Below are 24,984 nucleotides of genomic sequence, written 5' to 3'. Positions count from 1 at the left end.
AATCATCAGCCATGTCACATATTTTAGACCCCATTCTCAGTAATTGTTAATCCTTCTGTGAATTTATATCCTCTACCCTATATTGGTGTATATATGTTTTCTAACTTTGAAGTTCTTTGGCCCTCAAACTCTTCGGCTTTATGATAGCCATCGATTTGATATATAGCTGCTGGAAGGTAATCCCAATTTGAACACACCCAAAATATAGCATCCTACTGGCATGTACTCAACTCATACAGCCACTATGACTTAGGGGCACTCATCCGTGATGAAGACCATTCACTAGAAGGATCTTGGTTATCCTTAAGGAAAATCCAAAACTCTGGTTCCCTTGAATGGATATCAGCATGGGAGACTTGTTAGCTTGAAAGATTGAAATTGCAGTAGACTGATACAGATGCATGAAACCCCTGGTTGGATTATTACTCGAGAGCGGTAGATTTCAGGGAAAAGTCTGGACTTTCTCTCGGTGTGATTTTTAGTGAAGCATTACAGGCGTCGGGAGTTTGTTTATTCGTGCTGGCCTCTGGGCCATCCTTTTGAAACCGATCATCAACTGGATGAAGTTATGGCGGTAATGATAGCGGCTGGCCTGAGGTAATTGTTAAGCCCGATGGGTAGGTATAGCAAAACATAACCTGGATGCGATCTTTGTCCCATATATCTCGGATAACTTCCGAAATTCCTTTGACATTACACAAAGCAACGCCTGGGATGTTCTAGGCCTTCGAAGCAGAATTACTCAGTCCCTCTGCCGCTGAGCCCTGTGTGTCGTATACCGTCGAACAAAGCGTGAGACCATCCAGGATGTAAGGAAGAATAAAAATTCAACCGTCCTGAGTATATATATATATATATGTGTGTGTATGTATGTATGTGTGTGTGTTTGTGCGCCGGCTCCAGGGTTAAAATTACCTACGTCAGCTATTGGGACTAACCTACTAACACTAATTATTGGGATAGCGAGGTGTCCAAGGACCGTTTTAAAGATTGTTGCGCTAGCTATTAAGTTACCTATCAGACATAAGAGGAATAAACAGTCAACTGCCAATGTAAAGGTGCTTGTGCCTAGGTGAGGTGACCTTGTGCGCAAGTGGCATTTATGTAAGAGACAAACTTCAAAAAGAGCAGGCTTCCCCTTTCGCCTTTTAGTGCTCTTACAACTTCTACACAATCCCTCCTTGACATATCAATCTTTTCACCACTGTATGGACACTAAGAGGTTTCTAATCGATGAATATCCGTTTCGTCTTTATGTACATCGTGGACCCTGTTAAGAATATGCTCGCTGGCACTATTATCATGAAAGCGCACTTTTCTCTAATAGCACTACCAGGACGGCCCAGTGGTTTGGTGGACATGGCAACTTCTCAGCCTTTTAGTTCTGTGCCTTCATCGGCGCGCAGAAGTAACGGTAATATCACGTCACTACACACAACGGCTTGTACTTCACAAGCGCCCACTGTCACCCCGGGAAAGAGGAGTCTACAGCGCATCTACCGGCCCGCGAAGAATTCTCTCTACGATATCCTTCAGTAATACGCCGGCACATCGCTCTTTGTGCGACCTATTTCTTGGACAGATCTACACAGTAAACTCCTCGGCACGACGTGGGATGAATTGCCACCATGCGATACACCGCAGCCTTCAGCGGCTCCAGGCACACCGCCATCGCCAGGACATTTAAATCCTTCGACTACTATCATCAATCTCAGCAAATCGCTCACGCGGATTCTTCTACCTGATCCTCTGCATCCTATTCTGTGCTCCCGGGCTGTCAAGAAAGTGCTCAACACCCTATGGCCTACAGCTTTCAACAGCCCGCAGTACTTGCCCGAGCTCCATCTATATTTTGGCGGTCGCGTCTACCGCGATGCTGTTCGCAGTCAACTTATGTGGAATTACCCATCTGAAAAGGCAAAGTCTTCACATTCATCATTCAAGTCAGTCTCGACGCAACCTGCTGAATCATTCAACATCTCAACACAATCTTCACCTAGCTACAGCCCCGCTAATTTACCCATGATCTGCTACATTAGCAAGACTCAATTGGCCTCAGTCCGAACCAACATTTTTCGTCTCGCATCTGGTCCCAACGGCACACGGAACGAACCCGTGCTTCGCCTCCAACAGATGCGAGCGCGTATGCTCGTGCCCTCGAATTGCGATCATGATGCCCATCTTGTGGGCGTTTTTCTAGTGATGGCACAAAAGCACTTCTACCCTACCCCACCTCTGAGTGACAGACGTGACTCGCGCATTGGCAATGCAATTGCACCAGGACAAGGCATCCCTCCATGCCCTAACTTCCACAATATCAAGTTGAAGATTCTCACACATGACACCGAGAGAGCTGAGTTTATTGTCTACACGGGAAATATAACAAAGGAATTTTTGGAGAAGTTCCATGATCCTTTTAAGGCTCCTGCCGATGACGATGATGCTATGGTGACTGGTCTCAAGATTGAATACACAAGGGTTCCTATCTGGCCTATTCTCGGTCTCAAAGAGAGACTGGGCAAAGCTTTAGGCCATGAGATCGTCGGATCTTTCAACCCAAATTTGATGGAGACATGGGAGAAAGACCCCAAAAAACCAGGCGGCGAGAAGCGAAAGCGAGATGTTCTCAAAAAGGTTGCTAACAGAAAGTTCGAAGAAGACACTGAAGAAGAGCCAGCCTTCGTCTTCAAGAAACAGTGTCTAAACGAGGGCACACCAGTCGGCGTGGTGAATTGAAAGCGGGCTCTTTGCCGTATATGACATGAAATAAGCTGGGATGAAGGGTAAGCAGGACGCGCATTTGGAATACGCAATACATTGTCTGGAATTTGTCTGGGATTCTAAGCAGGTTTCGCCACCGTCGCAGGCGCGTATAGCTTTCGTATCAGCGCAAGGCTAGTAAGCTGTGAAGGAAGTAGGTTATGCATAGGCTTGCCGTGGTTGTTTGTATCGTACTTGTATTTCTTCTTCTGTCCCTCGCTCAAGCGGTTAATTTCTTCTTTTCGCAATTCTTGTTGACTGTTGTATTTCTGGCATATATCTTCTACTTTGCCTTGTAATTGTCCAGACTTTCGCGGATCTGTTCAACTGAAAACATCGTGTTTAAATCATCGTGTATCAATCTTATGAAGTTGATCAGCCCTGTATTCTCTCAGCTATGGAAGCTTCCAGTCGCTCGGATGTGGCTCACATCAAGAAAACCCTCGACAGTTTAACTTTTCCAGTCCGGATGACTTAGCCAACAAAACCTTCGGCGGCTTAGCCTTTCCACTACAGGTCGACTAAGCCTACTGTGGGGTCCCCGTAACTATCTCCTGTAACAGACGACTCCTGTTCCTTTTTGTTGTTAGCCACAACACCAAAGGAATGCCTCACTCCCAAATTCGATATTCTCATGTCCGCTCCAAAGTTCCAACTATCGTATGTCCCTGCGAGTTCCCACGTTCGCATAAGGATTCGCCTGTCGTTGACCACTGCTCCACCGGGTTCGTCCCCGATAATGCAGAGTGCAGACCGCGCCCATGAGTCTCGCTGCTGTGCCTCCTAGAGGCTGGTAAGTGTGGCGGATCGATCAGCAGCCGGTCAATACGGGAGCAGGCCCCACAGAAATACATCACTTGTGCCTTATCGTCCTCAGAGGGATTGTAGAGAGGAACGTGTGTGTATTAACTGTGGCTAGAAATGGGCTCGGTCCGAAAGGTCCGGCTGATATACGAGGTAGGTTCTTCAGACACAATCAACATTTATGGCTTAATAGGCTTGCACTTCGACGCCCGTTTCTCAGCGACGAAGCTGCTCAATTGAGGAAATCATTCTCTGACAAATACCTTCATGAAGATGAGTCTTTTTGGTACAGTTGGTGGTTTTCTGATGAGGTCACGATCGACCGTACAGACAGTGACTATACCAAGTGGCCATTTTATTCTGCCGTAAGTCCAGGGACTTCTATTTCAAAAGCTTCTTCTGACAACACCACAGGGCGAGAGTCTTCATAGAGATATAGTCCAAGCTCGTAGACGTCCTTCAAGACACTCACAGAGGTTTTATGGTGCAATTAACTATGATAAACCGTCCCGGATCGTCCCTCTTCCCGTGAATCCTCAGTCTGAGAGGGGAGGCGTAACAGGCCGGCGTATTCTACCCTGTCTACAGTCCTATCTCCCCGGACTTATTGAGGGAGGAGAGACTTTTCAGCACGACAACGCCCGCACATTTACTTGTAAGAGAGTTCAAGAATGGATGCGCCCCTAGGCAAGAAGAACAGGAGTCTTTCTTGCTGACTGGCCTCCGTACAGTCCTGAGCTAAATCCCATTGAGACTCTCTGGAAAATCCTCAAACAGAGGATACGTGAAACTTATCCTGAAATTTCCGCTTATCCAAAGAAGGCTGAGGCTATGGAACGACTTATTGCAGCTGCGGAAGAGGCTTGGACTGAGGTTGAAGATGATATAGTCAGGAACGTGATAAAATCGATGCCCGACCGACTGGAGGCGTGTTATAATGCAAATAGCTATTATACCAAGTAGTAATCTACATGGCTGGAATCTCTTTTTAATTCTCTATAGACTGACATGTATCTTATTAAAGTTAAATAACTATTGCCCATTCAGTTGCAGAGTGAAATGGCAGGTTGCAATCGAGGTGGTTGGGGTTGATCCGGAATATGTCGGGACATTTGCCGACCCACTGTAGCGTCTTTACACTAAGCTAATTTAGGCAAGATTATGGATCTTTCTGTGAACTCGTCTGTGAACTCGTCTGTGAACTCGCCTGTGAACTCGCCTGTGAACTCGCCTGTAAACGCATAGATGTGGATTTCAGTAACTAGCTAATTCCCAGCCTTTATGGTCAACTCGTATCCGTATAGATGAGCAGCTCCTCTTGGTCCCCACTCCAGTAGGCCACACCAGTGACCAAACCTTCTTATCTGCGAAGATCCGAACATTCAAGTCTCAAAATAACCAAAATGGCATTAGTTGAAGGAAGGATTGCCTTCCTACCAAAAGACGGAATCGGCCTTCATTCCTTCTCCAAGGCGCTAATGCAAGTGACACCGCTGCGTTCACTGGGTTCACAGACATACGACAGTAGTAGCATTTATCTGTAGGTAAATGAAATTGGATCTATCTTCAATATGCAGTCCACAGCCGTATTATAAAAGTATAAGTGTTCCTTTAATCCACAATCTCTAGCATCTATTAAGGTAGAGCCTACATAGAACGGCAAAACATCTATAATACCTATAATCTACTACTCTGGTAATCATACAGCTATTAGTATCGCGACCCATTTCCCTTTAATTAAATTGAATCTCGCATAAAGGTAATTTTAAATCAATATGGTGCCATGGTAGATGTGCTAATAAAACAGTTTTCGATGGTTTTCTGCTTTGGCTTAGTCGAGCCAAAACATCATGGTTCCTGTTCCACTTGTTAACGAGATATGCGGTCAAGGCGATGAAGTACCACCAGACAGCAACAAAGACGCAACTAGTGACGTTAATTGGGAGTCAGAAAAACATACTGTGGATTGTCTCATTGGCCACAAGCTGGATGAGGAGACGTCAACGGTTGAGTTTTATGTGAAGTGGGCTAACGGCAAAACGACGAAGGAACCAGAGTGGATACTACAACAGGATATTCCAACACTTGTTTTCAAATACTGGGAGGGACTAGGAGGGCGAAGAGAAGCGACCGGCTTCACATCCGATCATGTCTTCAAGATTCTGGACGTCATTGACGTCATTGGTCAGACAAAGAAATATCTTGTTCAGTGGGTTGGTTACCCGGCTTCTGAAAACGAGGTGACTTGGGAAAAAGAGTCCAAGCTGCGCAAAGTTGCCCATGTCGAGCTGGAAAGATTCCACGGCTTCAGAAGCGGGATTAATCGCCTTGAAGTCACCTCATAGTGCCACAGGAAACTTATATGGTCACAGCTTGTGTATAAAATGTCTTCAGCATTGAGAGGAGGTTGGAATTAGGGAATTCAATTATCTTATATCCTTTAGGATTGGTGCAACTCTACACAGCGTTAATATAAGCTAGGGCCTCTGGTCCGATACCTGTGAAGCCCCTATGTAAGGTTATATGTGTATTGAGAAAGTCTGAGGTCCTGATATTCATGCTTACGACCACGAATGGAGGCGAGGCTTTAACGTGGTTTGGTAGAAGTGTTACTTAGAGTTGCATCTGGCTGAGAGCTAACGCTGACCACCCGCCGTTCATCCTTAGCTGCCTAAAAGACATTATTATCGCTGAGAATTCCTGTAATCGCACATGCTAGCATACTCTTATGGTTTCCACCTTTTTCTCTTCTTACTTGGTCTCTTTTCGAGACCATTACCCATCTTTACAGAGCGAATTAAATTACCACCTACCGTAGGGTGAGCGAATCCATTAAGTACATCTCTGGAAGGACTTTCTTCTGGCACCTTGGTCCTAGGTAAGAAATGTGTTATTTGCAGCCGAGACTTGTGGTTGATTTCTTATATTCGCCCAAAGTAACCCTAGATCATAGGTACGGCAAGGCCAGGTGCTGTCCTGTGTCTTCTTGGAGCTCGGTATATACAGCTCTCTCACTTGCCTGGTTTGTGATTAGCCTCAGTATTGACTAAGGACCTCGGGGTTTTTCGCTAGTGGCCTTCAGCTGTGCGACAAAGAGAACATTCTGCTACCGTATTGGTTACGGGGATAGGGTAGCTGGGCATTTTTAAAAGATCCAAAGCAGGAACACAGTGAATGCTCCAGTTACCAGAAGCATTCAGGTGATCAATCTTCACCGGAATAAATACACATGATGAGATACAACTATCATCCTTGAATGAAAAGTCCACCAATACGGAGATGACGAACGCGACATTTGCAGCGAGAGCATGAAGTACGAGCTTTTGGGTGATATCGAAGAGTGGACGCCCCTCTTTAATGGCGTTGAGAATAGACACGGATTTAAGTGATAACTCTCACAGGCATCCTGAGCGGACGGGCTATTATACTGGCTGATAAAAACATTGTTAAAACACCAAGAGGGTATAAGGCTTGCAGTAGCTCCAAGCTAGCCATGATGAACTTCCTGACAATTTACCATGAAGAAGGTTACCCACAACTGCCCCCTTCGCATGTGCGATTGCAGGAGGGGATACTTAGGCGTTTAGCCATTATGCCAGAGCGTAAGTGAGACACGGTGAGGTGCCCACAGACCAATTCTACTGGGTAAGGTGTGCCATAAGAAGTAGCTCTCATGCGTCAATCGCAAATTTAAAACGATGGGATTGTGCTTCACTTTGTCATCTTCAATGGGGAACTCAGGACAAAGAAAAACAAGGCTCGTTTTAACAACAGCTGGCATGCCTACATGAATCAGTGACCTACAGCATGCTTTCTAAGCGCGATGACAGCAGCGGAAGGACCTGTTCCTCGGTGCTACCACTGATCCGAAGATCAGATGGCCAATATTGGAAAATGGGATGAGCCAGGTAGCCTTAAGCTAGGAGAAAAATCAAAATCCCTGAATACTAGGGCGTCCTACCTTCTTTCCCGCCAGGGACCCACGAGACTGGTGGAATGACACGCGAGGGCGGCTTACATGGGCTTAAAGGCCAAGTCCTAAAGGTTGCCTCCACAATTGTTCTGAAAAAGTGTGAAATCAGGCAGTAAGGAAAACGGGGATGATAATAAGTCGGAGCTTCCTAGCTGGGGGAATGATCAGGCGAACTAGAAACCGGTGTGGGTGCTGGTGCGTGAGGCACCTTCGCAACATATAGCCTGCCTGACAGGAATGCCTTGTCAACAGGAAACCCGGGTTTGACTCAGTCACCTGTAGTCTGTCTATGAAAGTACTTATTGTCAACCCAACGGTTAGCGTTAGCTGGGAGTAAATTGCGGTCATGTTTTCACAGGATTTCAGAACGACTAATTATCAACCAGAAGTTAGTGTGACGACGTCACGGAGAGTTATAAATAGAACACATGTGGTCTCTTTGCAGAAAATGAAGTAAGAAGGACAATGTATCGGCGATAGAGGATTGGTAGAAGTTGACTGCCTCGGCAGTTGCTCCATCCCTTCCCCAACACTAAGCTCGTCTTCATGGCGAGTAGTACGCTCCGACAGAGAGGCCTATGGCAGCTAAAGCACATTTTCACTTTGGAATTGAAATATAGCAATTCAGATAAAACAGATAGGTCGGTTGTATTCCTGTATGCCTTTATACGGTCGAAAGAAATAGAGAAGAGAAAATGAAATAACGCTGGGAAGTTAACGTTTCAACCGGAGGGAACTACTAGCAAGCTATAGAGCCTGAAAAAAGGGAAAAGATAACAAGATTTGCGCGTTACACGTCTCCAAGCAGCAGAATAATATAGCAATAAGCCTGCAGCCATGAAGCATCCTGGTGTTTCCTCTTTGCGAACCATTGTGGCTGTGTGCTCCCTTTGCGAACCATTACCTTCTTGCTTAACCCAACTCGAAAAGCCTGAATTTTCTGTCGCAAAGTTTATTTCATCCCCGTTTTACTTTTGTTCCAAATTCTCATATCCATTGGGCTCGGCATATCTTTTCCATATATGGTTATAGCTGAACAGGGCAAGCACAAAGGACAATGGGGAACGTGCCAACGGCCATCAGGCAGAGCCGCGACCACTTTCACATCCGCATGACTCCTGGAAGGTCTACAAGAGCAAGTCTCATAATAACACACCAGGCTCAAAACACCGGACCTACAATGGTAGTCTTCCACCAAAGTGGCAGGGCCAAGGGCAAGGTCGGCTCCGTCGTTCGCGGAGACTGAGGGCCAACAGACCCCAGTCTACGGCACAACAGTCCTCTCGACCACCATCCAATGATAACGATTTCAGTTCCAAGATGATGCGTCAACCAGAGACGAGGCCTATCTCACAGGATCAGCTTGTCGCAGAAGTTAAAGGTATCTACGCCGGACTGGTGATGGTTGAGACAAAGTGCATCGAGGTGGATAATGCACAATCGTCCAACACTGATACCAACTCAAAGTTGAACAACGAACAATGGCAGGCTATGATCGCACTACACAGAACACTCCTTCACGAACATCATGACTTCTTTCTTACAAGTCAACATCCCTCCGCCAGTCCTGCTCTACAAAGATTGGCCTCGAAGTATGCCATGCCTGCACGTATGTGGAGGCACGGCATTCAGTCGTTCCTTGAACTTCTTCGACATCGTTTGCCCGCCTCTCGAGAGCATATGCTGACTTTCTTGTACCTCGCTTTCAGTATGATGGCCTTGCTCTGTGAAACTGTGCCTGCTTTCGAAGATACTTGGATTGAGTGCCTTGGAGACCTTGGTCGATATCGCATGGCTATTGAGAACAATGACATCAGAGAACGCGAAGTTTGGGTTGGCGTAAGTCGTCACTGGTACAGCAAAGCATCAGATAGATCTCCTACCACGGGTAGACTTTATCACCATCTCGCCATCTTGGCGCGTCCCAACGCGCTCCAGCAGCTGTATTACTATACCAAGTCCCTCTGTGTCCCCATTCCTTTTTCGAGCGCACGGGAAAGCATAATGACGTTGTTCAATTCTACGCCAAGCGGCGGACCGACTCGTCTTGCCCCGCTTGATGCTGCATTCGTGCGCGCTCATAGTATACTGTTTTCTGGAAAGCCTCGGGATCAACTTGACGAGGCGATAGAGACTTTTATTGGTTTGCTCGGTCCTTTTATTAAGAAGTCGCCTAAGCAATGGCTGGAAAAAGGGTTAGTTAGTATTGAGAAAGTTTCTGGACTAATCATACTGACTCATGCAGGTACTACACTGGGATTTCACTAGCATGCTCTCTTCTTGGTTATGGTGCTGAATCCAATGTCCTCATGCGGGCCATCTCCAAGAAGCCCAAGGAGACCGACGTGACTATGGATGGAAGCACTATTTCGGAAGCGATCCCGGACGAGACGTTTGGCCTCGCTCTAGATTTTGCGACAAAGACGATCGAAACGGTACTTAAGCACCAGGGAGACATCCATACGTTACCGTTCGTTCATTGCATCCTGGTCTTCATGAACCATATGACACAACATCAAGCAGCTATTTCCTCTCTGGAAGAAAAGGTCCCCTGGAAATATATCACTTTTATGCTTAATACTTTGTTGGGGAGTTGCGAGCCTGGATACGAGATTCAGAGCCATTTCCGTCTCGCGAGGAAGAACCAGCTCCCACGTCCGTTGCCCGAAGATTTTGCCATGCGAGGTCTGATTTACTCTGAGGCCTATTTTCCAAACGACTGGTTCCAGAATGACAGTATAGACGACGACGAGAGGTATTTTGAGCTACCGTCCGCTTCAGAAGAGCGTAAAGACCGCATTATATCCCTTGGGTACAGGATTGCAACCACGGAAAAATGGCTCCGCTGGGATGAAGAAGCACGCCAGTTCTCAGTCCCAGAAAAGTACGATATAACGTTAGAGGAGGAGATTACCATATGAGCATCCTTTTCTGCAATCTGGCAGGGTCATTTCCAGGCTCCGTCCTTAACAAAATCAACAGTATTAACGTAGAAAGTTATACCGGTACGGCCGAAAGGGTGCTATGCAGGTCATGCCGAATTACATATGAAGGAGCAGACGTACGGCCACTGTTACAAGCGGCAGCTTTGAAGTCCCTCGAGTCTCACCGCCCGCTTGTTCTTGGCGCCATACCTATACCGATCGATCGTTTCAGAGCGTTTCCTTGTGTAGCTCTGACGGGTTCCAAATGTACTTTCCAAGCCCCTGGAGAGTTACCAATTTCTGTCCTGGCACTCTATGAGTGCACACATTTACCGAGACCTTTAGCATTGGGCGCACTTCGTAAATAAAGCAGTAGCCATGAAGCATCTCCAGATCTTTATCTGTCCACACCAGTTAAGCGGTGATGTCCTTATGGCCATTCGAAACGATATCCTTGGAGATCCACTTGTACATCTGTGCACTCCGCTTTGTCACTTTGGTGGAGTATCAGCCTCCAACGACAGCACCCTCCCCCTCCCAGCACTACAATCCTATCAAAGTCAACACTTTATGGCTTCAATCTGAGAAATCCATAAATAAACACATAAGCTGGCTGTGGCTAGATATCTTTGGGGGTTATTCGCTCGAAACGCGCTCGCCTATGCATAATTGATTGTCTATTCAGACATGGACATTTATGTGACAGAAATGGCAATTGGATGCCTAGTGCCTCAAACCAGTCATCTTGTTGCCTTTTGTGCGTCTTTTGTGCGTCTTTGGCGAGCAAGCTCCCTCCTGTTGATTTTTATTCTCTAGCATATTGGTTACACTGGTCACTCTACGTTCTCTTTAAACTTTCTTATTATCGTACTTGCCTGGTGTGATATATAGTATTGGTACCGAGATTATAGGCAGGGTCCCTCATCTATGTACATATTGTGTTGCTACTGCCCTTTCTTTTGTTATATTTATAGTTGCTACGCCAAAGGGTGACTGCCATCGCCCATTCAAGTAGTTGCGACGACATAGAAGTAAGATTGCGAATAATGAGTAGCTTTACATCTCTATCGGAATAAAGAAGTTTAAGCAGATTGATGGAGCGTCTTAATTGAAGTTATTCCAACTGATGGCTGCCAAGGGCTCAAAAGTGATAGAGGAGCGGAAGGTGGGGTCTGCCGTGTCTCCTGTTCCCCGCATCTACTTTTGATCTTAATGTTGTTGTTGGGGGTGTTGCAGTAATGTAGACAAGCCCCAACTAGTAAGAGTTACTCTTCTATACGTCCCAGGAGCTTGATCGAAAAGCTCGAATGCGGGCTTGGGCATTCTTCCGCCTGTTCCTCCGCCTACATATCAATGGCCCTGCCTTACCTCACCTCGATCTCACTCTAAGCCTTGTTCAAGATGCATGGTATTTATCCTGTGGCATTTGAGAGAGAGATGTTTTAAAAGATACCGTTTGCAGAGGCATTATCGACGGTATGACAGCTGATTTGCGTCGTAATACTATATTCTTCGATTGCTTCTGCCATTGGAATTGCTTGAGTTCTCCACTATAGCCGTATCGGCAAAATGAATGGCTCTGGTAGCTCTGGTAAATAGAGGCTACGTATACAGCAGCACTGCTAGCTCTTTGAGCGACCGGTACAGGTACAGGTACTAGCCGGAGACTGGGCATGGGGCAACATGTCAGAGCAGGAGAATTATATTTCACCGCATGTTGGAACGTGGCCCATTCCCGATTAGAATCCTTTAGTAGGATAGAATAGGTTAGGGTAGATAAATAGCACCTATTTGCCATTACAATCACTGGTAGGAGGAGAAGTAAGAAAGCATTCGTTAATTAGTGTTGGTTTATTTTGTTATGAGATCAATAAACACTTTGACTTATATTAGTCAAGATACAGCTCCTATGAACCATATTGCCTTTAATCTTGTGTGTTGCTTCTATACTTTAATTGCGTCGCAGCCAAGGTATACTATCAGGAGTAAACCCTTCTACTGTAATCCCATTCCCAAAACTTGCAAACTTTTGGTTATCCTCATCAAACTCAAGGTCATAGTCCTCCCATCGCACTATTTCGGTTGCGGCGTAGTAGTGAAGTATTGTCCCCGGCCATGGAACAATAACCTTTTTGTTACTGTCCTTATCTGCATTATAATTGTTCAGTCTGACGAATGTAAATGATGGGTAACAGAGGCCGACTTACACCATGATGCGCATGGCTCCGACCAGACCATCTCTGGCATACGTGATTGAACCCATCGGTTGAAAGCGCCTTGGGCTGATTGCTTGACACAGACCGATCTTAGGCGATCCTTCTGTAGCCTGTCGATGACTCTGATAATGTAGTCACTCGTGCGCTCAATCCCAGGATATGCTGAGCCGTTGACCGGACAAATAGGCGGATTAAAAGCTTGGAAGCAGAGTTTAGCTTTTTGGGAAGATCTTGTAAGTGGGTTCACGTACCGAAAAAATTAGGGAAACCAGCGACTGTTGCTGCCAAGTAACTCTCATAGCCCCCATTCATTGTCCATAGATCTGACAAGTTAGCTGTTCCGCGCCCTTCGATCGGAAACCTCGGCGCGTATGGCTCGAAGCCTGTTCCACAAACAATTATGTCATATGTTCGCCGCTGATCATCAGTGGTGATGATAGCATTTCCTTCCACCTGTTTGATCTGGGTAGAAATGAGCTCTACATTTGACGTATTTAGAGCCTCGATATATTTGTCTGCAGGCGTGAAGCGACGACAACCAGCTTTATAATCAGTAGGAACGAGGGCCTTCAAGGCCTGTGGGTCCCCAATCTTCTTGATCATGTGCTGCTTTGCATTCTTAGTAAATTCTTGAGCCGCGTTTGAGTTGGCCCAGAGACCTCTAAAGCTATAGGCTAGCTTTTTCTCGATCCCTAAGCGAAATTGGAAGTACGAATCGGGGTCGATTTCCAACTTCTTGATTAAATCGTGGGGATCTGCCGCCGTATTAGATGTGCTTAGAGTCAGTATAGTAGAGGAGAGAGTGCCTACAATTGACCTGCGCTTCCCCGTTGCGAGAAAATACGTGTGGAACTAGCCATGTTGGCCCACGAACAAAATTACCGATGGATCTCGCATCTGGAGCTGTTAGCAATCATTGGGATTTCTACAATCAAGAGGCTCACCTTTGTGTAAGCTAGGTAAACACTGGGTTGAGCTGGCACCATTTCCTATCACTGCGATATCCTTGCCGTGATAATCCAAACCCTGGGGCCAGTTGGCCGTGTGTATTACGCGCCCCTGGAACGTGTCAAGGCCTTCTATTGCTGGCAGCTTCCAGTTATTCAGCCTTCCTATAGCAATGATAAAAACGTCGCATTTGACAGACATTTCATCGTTAGGTGTCTCGTTCCTTTGCAAAGTAACATTCCATTCGGAGTTGTTCTCATCCCAGTTTGCACCAGTGCATGTTGTACTGAACTGGATATAGCGACGGAGATTGAACTTGGTCACTGTTGATTTGAGATACTCTAAGATTTCAGCCGCTTCCGCATACAGGCGGCTCCACCGGGGATTGGGGTTCCAGCTGTACTGGTAGGCATGCGATGGGATGTCGCAGGCACATCTTGTAGCTTTCAGCAGTTGCCCGTGATCAGTTACTGGTGAATGGAATGCTTACCCGGGGTATCTGTTCTCGGCCCAAGTTCCGCCTTCTTGACTGTTCTTGTCATAAACAGTGATGCTAATGTTTGGCAATCGTGTGGTTGCGTCTTTCAAAAACTGGATGCCGGATATCCTGCAACGCTTAATTGCAAATCCAAGTTGAAACCGGTGATATACTTACCCAGCACCTATAACGACAATACGAATGGGCTTCGGAACAAATGCTGTTGCGGATAACTCCATGTTGAAACTGCACTACCAGGAAATGAAAGAACGGATGTGATATTGCGTAGGATCTCGACTTGCAACTGTCCTGACCGGCCAAGGTTTGGAATGACGCTTCTTATGCCACGGAAGTTCTCCTTCATGAAAGCATGGGTGATGTGTATGTTCTATAACGATATCGGTCTGAGTATGAAAAGCTACGGGCCAAGCATCGGTAGCCAGCCTCTGTGATATCACCAGAATTACTGAAGATTGACCAAACATGGCCTGTTTGGGACGTCCCCCCTGGATCTCTGTGGTTTCAGCAGAATTGCACAAGACTGAGTTCACAGACATGTGAGACCTCTGAAAGCATATTCACCCCCTACAAATGTGAATTTACGTCAGAGGCAGCCCCTAGATCTCATTTACTCCAGACCAGTTTACCATGGCTGATTGTGCCGCCTGCGCCGGCTTCAAGCCGTCGCGAAAGGAGAAACTATAGTGGGTGTTAAGGCCACTTCTGGCAGTGGCAAGATCCGTTCGTCCGCGCCAACACCGACCCATAATTTAGGTTCTAATCTAACAGATGTTGAATCTTAGCATGATTGATGTGGAGCTACCACTCTCGCTGGGAACCTTTGGCCTTGAAGCCAATGCAAGGGCATTTGCCTGATTCAAGAATCCTGTGAACTCGTCAATGAAGAAGAATTTATTTTTCAATTCGGCGTGATGCTTGCTTACTCTGTGCCCCGCGAGCCTTTTGTTATTGTCTCATTTGGCGCAGAGGTCTTACCCCAAAAAAGGTGATAGGATTTGATTGGTTATCGGTTCGCAACTTTGATCTAGTCCTGCCTGGAACACTCTTTGTTCGAACTTAGCGAAGGGATGTTAAGAAGGGAAAAGCTGTTTGGGAACTGCATACACCTGTCGCCGCAACGCAAGAGTGAAATGTCATATGCCAGAGCATGCATGAGAAGCTGGTTTACACCTCTCCTAGCAAGACGTAGAAGACCATAAGGAGTAGTGGTATTTAGGTCTCTCCATTGGGAGCATTTGTTCGAACTACTCGACACCCTGGCTTTTTATAGTCAGATCCACGTTATTCTTTCTAGATATGAAAGGGGTTAGTATCGCACTTCGTGTAGCTGGCTTGCTACTGCAGAGGCCCCCCGTATTGGTTACTGCTGTGCATACCTGCTTCCAATAATTCTTCTCTTCCTCGGCGCTTGCATCAGATACCTGAAGTCCTATGGTTATGTACCCGCATATTGTTTCTGTGCAGAGACCGCAGTTACCGTGGGCCCCTACGGAACCTGCAGTGGTGCAGTCGTCAACTTCGTTATCCAAGCCCATATCGCCGCAGATGTAACAGAGCTGACAATCAACACTACGCCATTTCTCTAGTTGTTCACCTAAAGTCCACAACTTGAGATTCGCTCGAAGCAGGTTCTTATCATTCCTGAACGCAACCCGAATCCCAAAGTGCTCGAGTAAGGCCACTGTAATGCCCGGTTTTCATTACGACGAATTCGGCCCCGTTATTGGTGGTTGTGGCGGCGAATAAACTGTATATTTGCTGACTTGTCTTCCGCTTTCCAGAGGCAAGGATTACAAAATATCTCGAGATTTCAGGGTCCAAAATCTCTTTGTGATACAGCCGTTTCTGCCTTCGTCATGATATCATTCCTCTCCCCTACATCCTAGGTCTGGCCACTTGGTCAGAGCCACAAGAAACCGACTCCCTCCAACACCAGTGTTAGCTACCTGAACTATATCCCCCAAGATTGCAGTCCCCATTCCACCGTCGGCCATCGCGTCCTCCTATTTTGAGTTGTTTCCACACATCCAGATATTGCACCGCTGAGCGACCTGAATTTCGCCCGTCAACACCCATCTGGTAAAACAATAGATCGTTACTACAATTGTCGCCAGGATCTATATATGGTGCTTTCTTGCCAACACAGCCATTAGACCATCTGGTCATGTTCTCTAACCAGTGGTGTGCCCGGGGGGGGGGGGGCGGGGGGGCGTTGAACACGGCACCTGATTCTTCACTGCTTCAGTTGCTAGTGAATCTTGGCTCCCGCCTTCAACCTGTGCTATTGTTGATTAGATTATTATATCCGGCCTACTCAGTGCAGGATTGTTGAACTATCACTGAAGATCGCTCATAATACTGTTGTGTTGTAAACCTTCCAGGTCCTTTATATACATCAGGTTTTAATCTCCCTAAGTCAAGTATTTAACAATAGCATTAATAATATCTGTGTGGCTGTTTCTATGAGCTTTTGAGACTTTCTAATTCAATGCTGAATGCCTCAAAGACATAGGAGTATTTGCTACTCGATGGTTATTGCTTACAAATCCATACATGTAAAGAATGGCGAAAGCTGATAGCTTGAGGCATCACCAATGACGAGAGGAGATATCGTTGGAGGACTTCTCAATCTTCTTCCCGCATGAGCTATAGCTTCAGGCTGCGTAGTATCTTGTTAAACGAAGACTCTAGGTACGAATAGCCCTGTCTTTCTCTTTTCCCGCCCACGATCCAACACAGCTTCTTGCCGCACGACGAGACAACTAAAACATTAATATTGCCGTCCCCAAGCTACTATGCTGAGCCTTACATTAGATAACCAGAAGTAACCGATCAACAGGCATGTGGAGTACGCGCGATACTGGATCTTAGCCAGGGACTTGCGGTGCGTTGAGTATTTACACATTGATGTAGGGGGGCTTGAGGGTAAGGAGTCGACCATTGCAAGAATTATAAAAATGGATAGGGATAAGATCGTGGCATCGACATTACTATATTATAGTCACCTGAAGTTCCAAAGATAAAACTTATTTGACCAAATTGTAATCGTCTTATGAAACTTACACATCTACTTCTCGATCGTTGCTCTTATCTATAGATCATTCTTTCAGTGAAAGGCAAATACCATTAGCCACATTCTCTCACTTCGCTACCATAGCCTTGGTACATACTTCCATTTCTTGATTCTAAAGGAGTACTCTTCTTGGACTGACTTTATACGGCCCCTGACTATATCGTTATCTCATCATATTCTCATACAATCAAATATTCGTTCTTCCCTGCTCACAGTATTATATCATCATGGTCACCACAGCATTATTCCCTTTACTCCGGGTATCATTAACTCCTCAGCAACATACCAACAACATACCAGGACCTCTGCGTGTGTTCTTCTTTCTCATCGATTCTTAAGCCCGACCTTACTTCATCTAGGCCTTACGACACTACCGTCACCAACGAGCAGGACAGCCCAGCCTAGATCGAGCCACGAGGGTAAGGCATGAAGCTTGACAAAGTTAGTGAACGAAGCACTATGCCACTGAGGCGAATACAGTCGTCCATCACCACTGGGCTTTCACTGGAGACTTTGTCCGTAGCTGAGCGTTATGAAGCGCATCAAAATAATTGCAATGATAGTCTTGCGGCAGTGATTGGGAAGTGGCTTTGATGTTGGGTTGGAGCCATGAGGGGAGCTAGAGCCTTTTATCCCTTGGGGAATATATTTAGAGCTCTCTTTACACACCAGACTTCATCAGATATGCTGAGAAGCTTATCTTGGGCATTTGTGTGGGCAGTTGGTTTGCTTCCTGAACTGTGTTTGTGAGGGTGTTATTTTTAGTTGATGGACCAGACAGCTGACGCTTACATCACGCGCCTTACTTGCTACTTGTAAAGAACGGGCAAGAGATGTCTCAGAGGCTGCACGGTTTTGCTATTAGACACGCCCAATCATAAAGGTGGTCTTAACAGAGTGAAGCTGATCCTAATAGCTCGTTTGCTGTTAAAAAACGAGATGAAAGTATTAGGCAGTGGCTTAGGGATCATAGTCAGTATGAGTCGTGAAGTATCATATTCTGGAATCGCATGATAGTGCCCTATATATGATCTTTACATCACGAGACTAGGCGTAGTGGCAGAGTGTGGGCGATTCTGTTTGGAAAGCCTAGGCCTACCAAGTGTCGCTTTTTGAGGTGTTGTTGGAGAAATTACAGACTTTAATATAAAAGACTTAAAAATATGATTCTTACAAGAAACCTTATTTTTAACTTGTTGAAATTAATATTGTTAGTTAAACATATTTCCGTACATAAGAATAACGTTATATATAACCATGTAAACCCACGATAGTGTTTATATTTTTAACGTATTAATAAAATTTATGTCAATATAAAAAGACCGCTTCTCCTTATTAAAGTTTGTATTTTATAAATTAACTAAACGCAACATGGCAGAAGTAGCTAATTTCAAGGAGTATAAAATTATACTTTCTGGCAGGTTTCGGCCCGGATATAATCAACACAAGCTCAAATGCCTTATTTCGAGTTTGCCGAGATTTAGTATCTCTGGCAACCCTAGAGAATTGCCAACTCATTTAGTTTGTGAACAGGCTGTATGGGATAGCAAATCAAGGACGGAGACCATGAAACTGGCCATGGAACGCCGTACAATAATATGCAACCTTGAATGGTTGTTGGATGTTATTGAAGGCCAGCGTGAAGATGGTAACAGGGAACCAAAGAGTTGCCATATACTGTGGCCTGAGGAAGAGTCAGTACGATCACGACAAGCAGAAATAGTCCGCTGCCGACAGAAACTCACAGCCGCCAAAATAGGGGGACTCGGAACAATCGTTGAATCTCATCTAGAGATGCTAGACAAAGGAGAGGCCGGAGAGCGGTTGCTTGACAGAAGCGGAGAGAAATATCTGCTAGAAGCAATGTGGCATCTAAACCGGGTTTTTGAAATCTACCCAGAGCCACCCTCTTCGATACTTGAAGACATTGAATGGTCGGTTGTAGAAGATCCGGAGACAGCCCGCCGAGCAAATAGCCGGGGCTATAGCTCTATTGATCTTGAAGAGGAAGTTTTTAGCCACCCAATTTCGATACGCCTATATGATAGATATGATGAGCATGATCTGATAATTGAGGTAGAAGTCCCTACAGTGAGAAACATCTTGACAGAAATTGGGTCGATCTATTCTACAGCAAATGACAAGTGGTGGTACTTACATAAAAAGGATCAGAACGGCTATATGAAACCACGTAAATACGATGATTCGCCAAAGAGTCAGCGGCGCACTGGAAAGGAGTGGATGGAAGAGTATGGCTGGGACCTAGGTGATTGTTCGTACTTTAATGGAATTCGCAGAGTTGGCGTAGATACTACAATCTGGAAAATAAATTTGCTCACTGACGGAGGGAAGTTGATTTAATATAAAGAATTTAGTTTATATCTGTAGGCCTTTTAAATATCATTATGTTTAAGTTATTTTAAACCTCTAAGACTAATTGTTATTTAGCTAAATCAAAATGGCCTGTAACAAATAAAACGACGAAACGTGAGGTTGAAGAGATAGTTTAATGAAGGAGGGGCTCTCGCTGTGCATGGAACCATGCATGTAACTGCCAATAAGGGTAAACTTTAGGCTGCTCACACAGATGATAGGGACTTTCCTATGCGAATAATAGTTTATATATTTATGATCGAGAAGTCTGATCTTTTTCCTCTTTTCTTGCCACTACGACAGTTATTTAGCTCTATTATCGAGGTTGACTGCAAACTTCTTCATCTCGAAGTCAGAGCCAAGCGAATAGCGAAGTTTTCTAAAGCCTCTCATAGAAGGAGGAGGCAGGGGAGAGAAGTGGGGACGTGTTAGCTCTCGGCCACGCCAGGTTTGTCCTAGTCACACCTAGTGTTGGGCTTCATAGCTTCAGCTGATAATTAATTTCCAGTCATAGGTACATTCAGAGTGAAAATATCTGTACTAACAAAGTGACCCAGAAAACTGATCTGATAGGCATGGAGGCTATTGACATCAGACGAATACCCGTAGAGGGGAAACAACTTGTTACTAATAACAGTAAGATTGAAATAGTTATTTCCATTTAAAAAATAATCCGGCACGGCTTGCTTATAATAAAGGTCATATAGTCGCCAAGGAATCCATTAATTAGTCATTTTGGTCACTGAAAGAGGCTGGGTATTACAGATTTTGCGTCCATGGTTTGGCCATGCCGGCTTTTACCATCATATGGGCGGTATAATGCAACACCCTTTTTCAAATCAAATACCTTGGAGGATGTTCTTGAGTCGTTCGTCAGATTCTCCTTTGTCAATCTGTTTTATCTTTTTGAGATTTTGGTTCAGTTGTTTAAACTATTTTTTGTAACTAGCTATCATTCGTCTGATATGCTTGACTCTGCCTTTGTCATATTTGTGTCGGGTTCCTTTGGAAAGGGCGGTGTTCGGCCGCGCATGTCTTTGCCTTCCTCGGTCGAAGTTTGAGATCTCGTGTCGTCGTGTTCAGAATCATTTAATTCATCGTCTGAGTGATGATCCTTGCGGATCGTCTGGCCAGTTTCCCAGTCGATTTGAGGGTTGTAGCGTCTTAACCATAGGTACCGATGTAACCACGCTAATGTGAAGTCACTCCACTAATCCGTGAACTTGGTGAACCATTATATGAATATCATGTAAAACGGTGGATCATGCTAGGGTAAGGTCGGGGTCGTACGCCACCCTACTCGATTTTCGAAGAGGAACTTTGGCTAGGGTCACGCCAGAAGGGGGTTGAACGCCCTATGAAGCGGTAGAGACCAGTTTGACCGGTAGATACCTAGAAACGTGCCATAATTATATGGTTGTTAGCGTCGTCTTCGGGCAGATATCGATGATAAACGGCTTTCACTTTTAAGGGAATGGATTTATCCTCCTTGATTTAATCGTGAATACACCCCACTCAGTAGTGTTGTCAATACGCTGGCGAACTTAGCCTATGAGTCCCTTCCCTACTATGAGCTCACAGATGAGTTCACACATGAAATTCATAGTATTGCATGAATCAGTTCGGCGTAGTGACACTTATCCCTATCAAGAGATAAAACCCCAGTCAAACTACAGTGCTGCTCTCTTAGCCTAACTTTAATTTTAGGAACGGGTCGACAGCTCTGCTAGGCAAATTTAAACATCAACATGAACCCCATCGTGTGCGATTGAAATTCTTAGTTGGGTGCTGCCTAATTCTTTTGACTTTACCTCCTTTCTTAACACATAATTCTACCAGCTTGTCAGAGTAAGCTAAGTATCTATAACCTATTTGTCTACATTATCATATCCTTATCATTAATACACATGATTGAACGCCGTAGCTAGCTCTGAAAGGGCGATTCTGACAGAACTGCTTGTCGAAGCGATTGTTTGTCCAATATCGCCAGTGAGTCCTCCCACTGTCCGCTTCTCTGTGACTGACGTGGGTTTGGAGCGGACAATGAGACTTGGATATTGCGGAAGATCTATCCTGTCTTACCGAGTGACCGTGAATGAATTACTTCAACATTCGAGAGTCTCTGCAGTGAATCTATAGGCTTCATCTAGCGATAGATGAGATGAGTAATGTGGAAAGAATGCCTCACATTTCGTTTCCAACAAGAGTTATAGCCACTTTTGGTCGTCGCTCAACGCTTACATTCTTGGGTACATTTGGGGAGGCCGTTTTCGCCACCTTTTGGCTTACGACCCCTTCCAACGCTAAAAGGCGGGAAGAGTTCATCGGGCGCTTCCCATGCTTTCCTGACACCGCCAAACAATGAAGCTCAGTTAGCAATAGTGACGGCCGTGACTCATCGCCGGCTGTGTGTTGGGCCTGATGCTGACATTGAGGTTCCATTGTTTATGCAAAATTAATATTGTTTTTGGTTAGATGGAAGGGAGACTGATCGTTTCGTTCAGGTGGCGGAGACGGCCTCAGTAAACTACAATGTAACGAAGATATGCTTCCAAGATGATTATAAGTATTGACCTGACTTCCCTGGCGGATACCTGAAGGACAGATGCTCAGTATAGTCAGGTCCTCAGTACATTGTCCTAGAATTAAGTGTGCATTGTCTATGGAGCAGCTGCAAAGACTTGTGTGACCTTGAAAATTCTTTTAAATACTATAACCCTGTGATCACGTCAGAGATAGCTTCTAGATCCTATTTTTACCAGGTTGATTCGCCATGACAGAGTTTTCGCGTGCAACGGCTTCAAGGCAGTGGCAGGATCCTCTCATCCGCGCCATCACCGATCCGGCAGGCCCTAGTTTAGCAGATTCCAAATGTTAGCGATTGATGTACATTTTGCGCTCCTGTTGAAGAACTTGTGATGATGAAGCCGATACAGAAGCATTTGCCCTATTCACAAGTCCTGTGAAGTCGGTGCTCGCTTAACCCTCGCTCCAATCAATCAGTTCAACGCTAAAGATTCACACGTACCTTCCTCTTAGAGTAACCATAGCGATCGCGCAATTGGAGGAAGTCGGAAGCCAATTACTCTACCAGTTGCAAGACTGCAAAACAATAATTACAGTGTGCTATAGCATAAGGTCTAATTTGACCATATGAGAGGCTGATACTTACTTCGAGGGTACTCTGAGACGATACAGACTACATATAACGGAATGGAAAAAGAAGAGAGAAGAGAAAATTAAAGAAATTGTCAACTTGAATATGGCTATTACGAAGCAAATTATAATCTGCTACATACTGCGAGCGTCTCGATGATCTTAACTTAAAGGTTTCAGCCAGGCCAGGAGCTGACCAGTGGCAAATGTGTTGATTGGACCTTCAATAGCTGGCCGACTACAGGCCGGGGGCCTTACAGAGTAGATATCTGTGTTGTCACGGTCTACTCGCATATAAATTCCCCCGTCGCATATGTCTGTATAAAGGCAAACGAACGAGGGAAGTTGGAGCAAATGAACAACAGGCTTTCAACTAATAATATTGTCCATCCTGTAGGACCTCGGCATGACTATCATCTAGGCTTTGCTTCAACCAGTAGGACTCCATGCTGTTCATACCTGTCGTGTGTAATTTTAGAGAAGTAATCTTTGGCTTCCTTCCTGGCAAGGCGAACAGCTTCCTTGCGCAGATCTCGACTCGCCTGACTCTTGCGCTTGATATTGTGTGGCTGAGGCGAGGGTCTCGCCGCTCGTGTAGAGCGACGGGAATTAGCCCTTGGTGAATATGATAAGAGCTTTGCTGAGTGACCACGTGTGATAATTGCCATGTTGAATGAGGGCTCTTCACCTGTGAATTTCACACCTAAAGACGACACGTCGCGTGAGAAAATTCGCTGAGCACACTTCGTCAGGTACTGACATCTGAGTTGCTCCCACTCGATTGGGAGAAATATCTTCTATACGTCTGAAGAAGGAATACAAGAATTCGGCAAGAAATGGAAAGGGGCTATTCGCGTTCGATAGTCAAGGGGATTGGTGGTTGAGCTGTTGTTAGCATTACCTGAAGAGGAAACGCTAGAGGTGGAAGATCCGAGGCAAAACATAAAGCCATAGAATAAAGGAAGAATACCTACAAGTGGAGTATCTTATTAAATACATGAAATGCCTGCTCTTGAACAAATTTGATATAAGAAGTAGTCTTGTATCAACTCTACTACCTGTCACCCGCCGATGGGCCCAGAGGTAAGCACTAGGAACAGGTTTCACACGCTAGTAGTTGGATTCACATATATGCCCCTGTTCGTACCCAAGCGAGACCTGGAGCAAAGAATACATTGCTGTGATCAAAACGATTACTTTTGACATAGTAGGTGCTTCCTTCATTACAATAATTCGCACTATCCAAGGTCCCAATCGTAACTTGTCAGCATTACAGCCATTTCAACGGTCGTTTTGGCACAAGACGCATGTCGAATCAGTGGTGCCATTAACTCAGCGACTTCTCAGGACTCACTGAGATTGGCGGGTAACGTATCAAGTTCTATGTATTATAATAGGAGCGGCGAGGCTCTCTCTCGCTATGGCTTCAATCTGTGCATTAATCACGAGTATATCTCGCATAATGATAGAGACCTACTCAATCTCGGCTTGCCCACTGAGCGAGCACATCAGATTACCGAATTTCTTTTTCTACTTTTGACACCAAAAGCATGCGCCCTATTGCCGTCTCAGGATATGAAATAATCGCAGAAAACACTCTTAAAGCCTATAAACAAGAATGCCCTAACCATGGTCCAACCTGTTAATGCGCGTGCAGAGTCAATTTGATACGAACACTCTGTATAGCTGCGACTACCGAGCAATTCAGTATTAGTAGAGCGCTTTTGCAAAACAGGGTTGACGTTGATATGCGCCACAGACGCTTCCTGCGCGCTATAGAGATTGCAGCAAAAAGTGGCGACTCAGATATTATCGAGCTTTTCTGGAAGCGAATTTGAATGCTAATGCCACAAAGACAGGTCTCCAGAGCGCTCTCCAGTTGACATCTTTTCACGGCCATACAGCTATGTACCTTATAGACTAACCTGAATCAGTGTACGATTCCCGATATAGATCTTGAATATCGGCAGACATAATCTAGTTACGCGAAAACGTTTCGCGGTCTGGCCGCCATGATAGTGGGGGCACAAAGGCTCAGGAGCAAAGCGAAACGCATAGTTATTGTGACAGATGGAAAGGCTCAGAGACTTTGAATGAAAGGATTGCCAAACCGGCTGAAAGAGGGTAAGGTCGTACACAGTAATATTGTTGTCTCAGCTCAATGCCACAACTTCATTGAAAGTTCCAATAGCGGCCGTATTCCTGTTCAATTCTCTCTTACTGGCTATTTCGGGATCGGCAATAGTGGTAGGTCTAGT

The 24,984-nt window shown here is 45.4% G+C and overlaps 7 protein-coding genes across 9 annotated transcripts; 4 read left to right on the top strand and 3 right to left on the bottom strand.

Annotated features, from left to right (window-relative positions):
- Positions 1–1,076: 1,076 nt before the first annotated feature.
- On the top strand, positions 1,077–3,103 carry FOXG_12435 (uncharacterized protein). The gene is made up of 2 exons (XM_018392227.1): positions 1,077–1,104; positions 1,337–3,103. Exon 2 carries the CDS (start codon positions 1,894–1,896, stop codon positions 2,734–2,736), a length of 843 nt encoding a protein of 280 aa, XP_018251738.1. The 5' UTR covers positions 1,077–1,104; positions 1,337–1,893; the 3' UTR covers positions 2,737–3,103.
- A 2,094-nt stretch (positions 3,104–5,197) lies between these two features.
- FOXG_12434 (uncharacterized protein) lies at positions 5,198–6,076 on the top strand. The gene is made up of 2 exons (XM_018392226.1): positions 5,198–5,323; positions 5,372–6,076. The coding sequence occupies exon 2, from the start codon at positions 5,415–5,417 to the stop codon at positions 5,907–5,909; it is 495 nt and encodes a 164-aa protein (XP_018251737.1). The 5' UTR covers positions 5,198–5,323; positions 5,372–5,414; the 3' UTR covers positions 5,910–6,076.
- A 2,349-nt stretch (positions 6,077–8,425) lies between these two features.
- FOXG_12433 (uncharacterized protein) lies at positions 8,426–11,451 on the top strand. The gene is made up of 2 exons (XM_018392225.1): positions 8,426–9,732; positions 9,783–11,451. The coding sequence occupies exons 1-2, from the start codon at positions 8,858–8,860 to the stop codon at positions 10,456–10,458; spliced, it is 1,551 nt and encodes a 516-aa protein (XP_018251736.1). The 5' UTR covers positions 8,426–8,857; the 3' UTR covers positions 10,459–11,451.
- An 839-nt stretch (positions 11,452–12,290) lies between these two features.
- FOXG_12432 (uncharacterized protein) lies at positions 12,291–14,631 on the bottom strand. 2 transcript variants are annotated; one of them, XM_018392223.1, is made up of 7 exons: positions 14,281–14,631; positions 14,116–14,232; positions 13,622–14,061; positions 13,488–13,574; positions 12,929–13,432; positions 12,669–12,875; positions 12,291–12,609 (listed from the first exon to the last, which is right to left on the bottom strand). In XM_018392223.1, the coding sequence occupies exons 1-7, from the start codon at positions 14,340–14,342 to the stop codon at positions 12,413–12,415; spliced, it is 1,614 nt and encodes a 537-aa protein (XP_018251734.1). In that variant the 5' UTR covers positions 14,343–14,631; the 3' UTR covers positions 12,291–12,412. The 2 variants fall into 2 exon arrangements, with proteins under 2 accessions (XP_018251734.1, XP_018251735.1); XM_018392224.1 differs by having other exon boundaries at positions 14,116–14,631.
- Positions 14,632–15,405: 774 nt separating this feature from the next.
- FOXG_20879 (uncharacterized protein) lies at positions 15,406–15,659 on the bottom strand (the record flags this gene model as incomplete). The annotated part of the gene is made up of 2 exons (XM_018401198.1): positions 15,406–15,414; positions 15,501–15,659. 2 exons carry the CDS (start codon positions 15,657–15,659, stop codon positions 15,406–15,408), a joined length of 168 nt encoding a protein of 55 aa, XP_018251733.1.
- A 2,855-nt stretch (positions 15,660–18,514) lies between these two features.
- FOXG_20878 (uncharacterized protein) lies at positions 18,515–19,613 on the top strand. 2 transcript variants are annotated; one of them, XM_018401197.1, is made up of 2 exons: positions 18,515–18,891; positions 18,957–19,613. In XM_018401197.1, exons 1-2 carry the CDS (start codon positions 18,819–18,821, stop codon positions 19,556–19,558), a joined length of 675 nt encoding a protein of 224 aa, XP_018251732.1. In that variant the 5' UTR covers positions 18,515–18,818; the 3' UTR covers positions 19,559–19,613. The 2 variants fall into 2 exon arrangements, with proteins under 2 accessions (XP_018251732.1, XP_018251731.1); XM_018401196.1 differs by having other exon boundaries at positions 18,515–19,613.
- Positions 19,614–22,820: 3,207 nt separating this feature from the next.
- On the bottom strand, positions 22,821–23,721 carry FOXG_20877 (uncharacterized protein). Its single transcript, XM_018401195.1, has 2 exons — positions 23,487–23,721; positions 22,821–23,429 (listed from the first exon to the last, which is right to left on the bottom strand). Exon 2 carries the CDS (start codon positions 23,392–23,394, stop codon positions 23,140–23,142), a length of 255 nt encoding a protein of 84 aa, XP_018251730.1. The 5' UTR covers positions 23,395–23,429; positions 23,487–23,721; the 3' UTR covers positions 22,821–23,139.
- Positions 23,722–24,984: the final 1,263 nt, after the last annotated feature.

This window comes from Fusarium oxysporum, chromosome 3, assembly GCF_000149955.1.
Source record: "Fusarium oxysporum f. sp. lycopersici 4287 chromosome 3, whole genome shotgun sequence".
Classification (NCBI taxonomy): Eukaryota; Fungi; Ascomycota; class Sordariomycetes; order Hypocreales; family Nectriaceae; genus Fusarium; species Fusarium oxysporum.
This window is presented reverse-complemented; position numbering and strand designations above follow the sequence as displayed.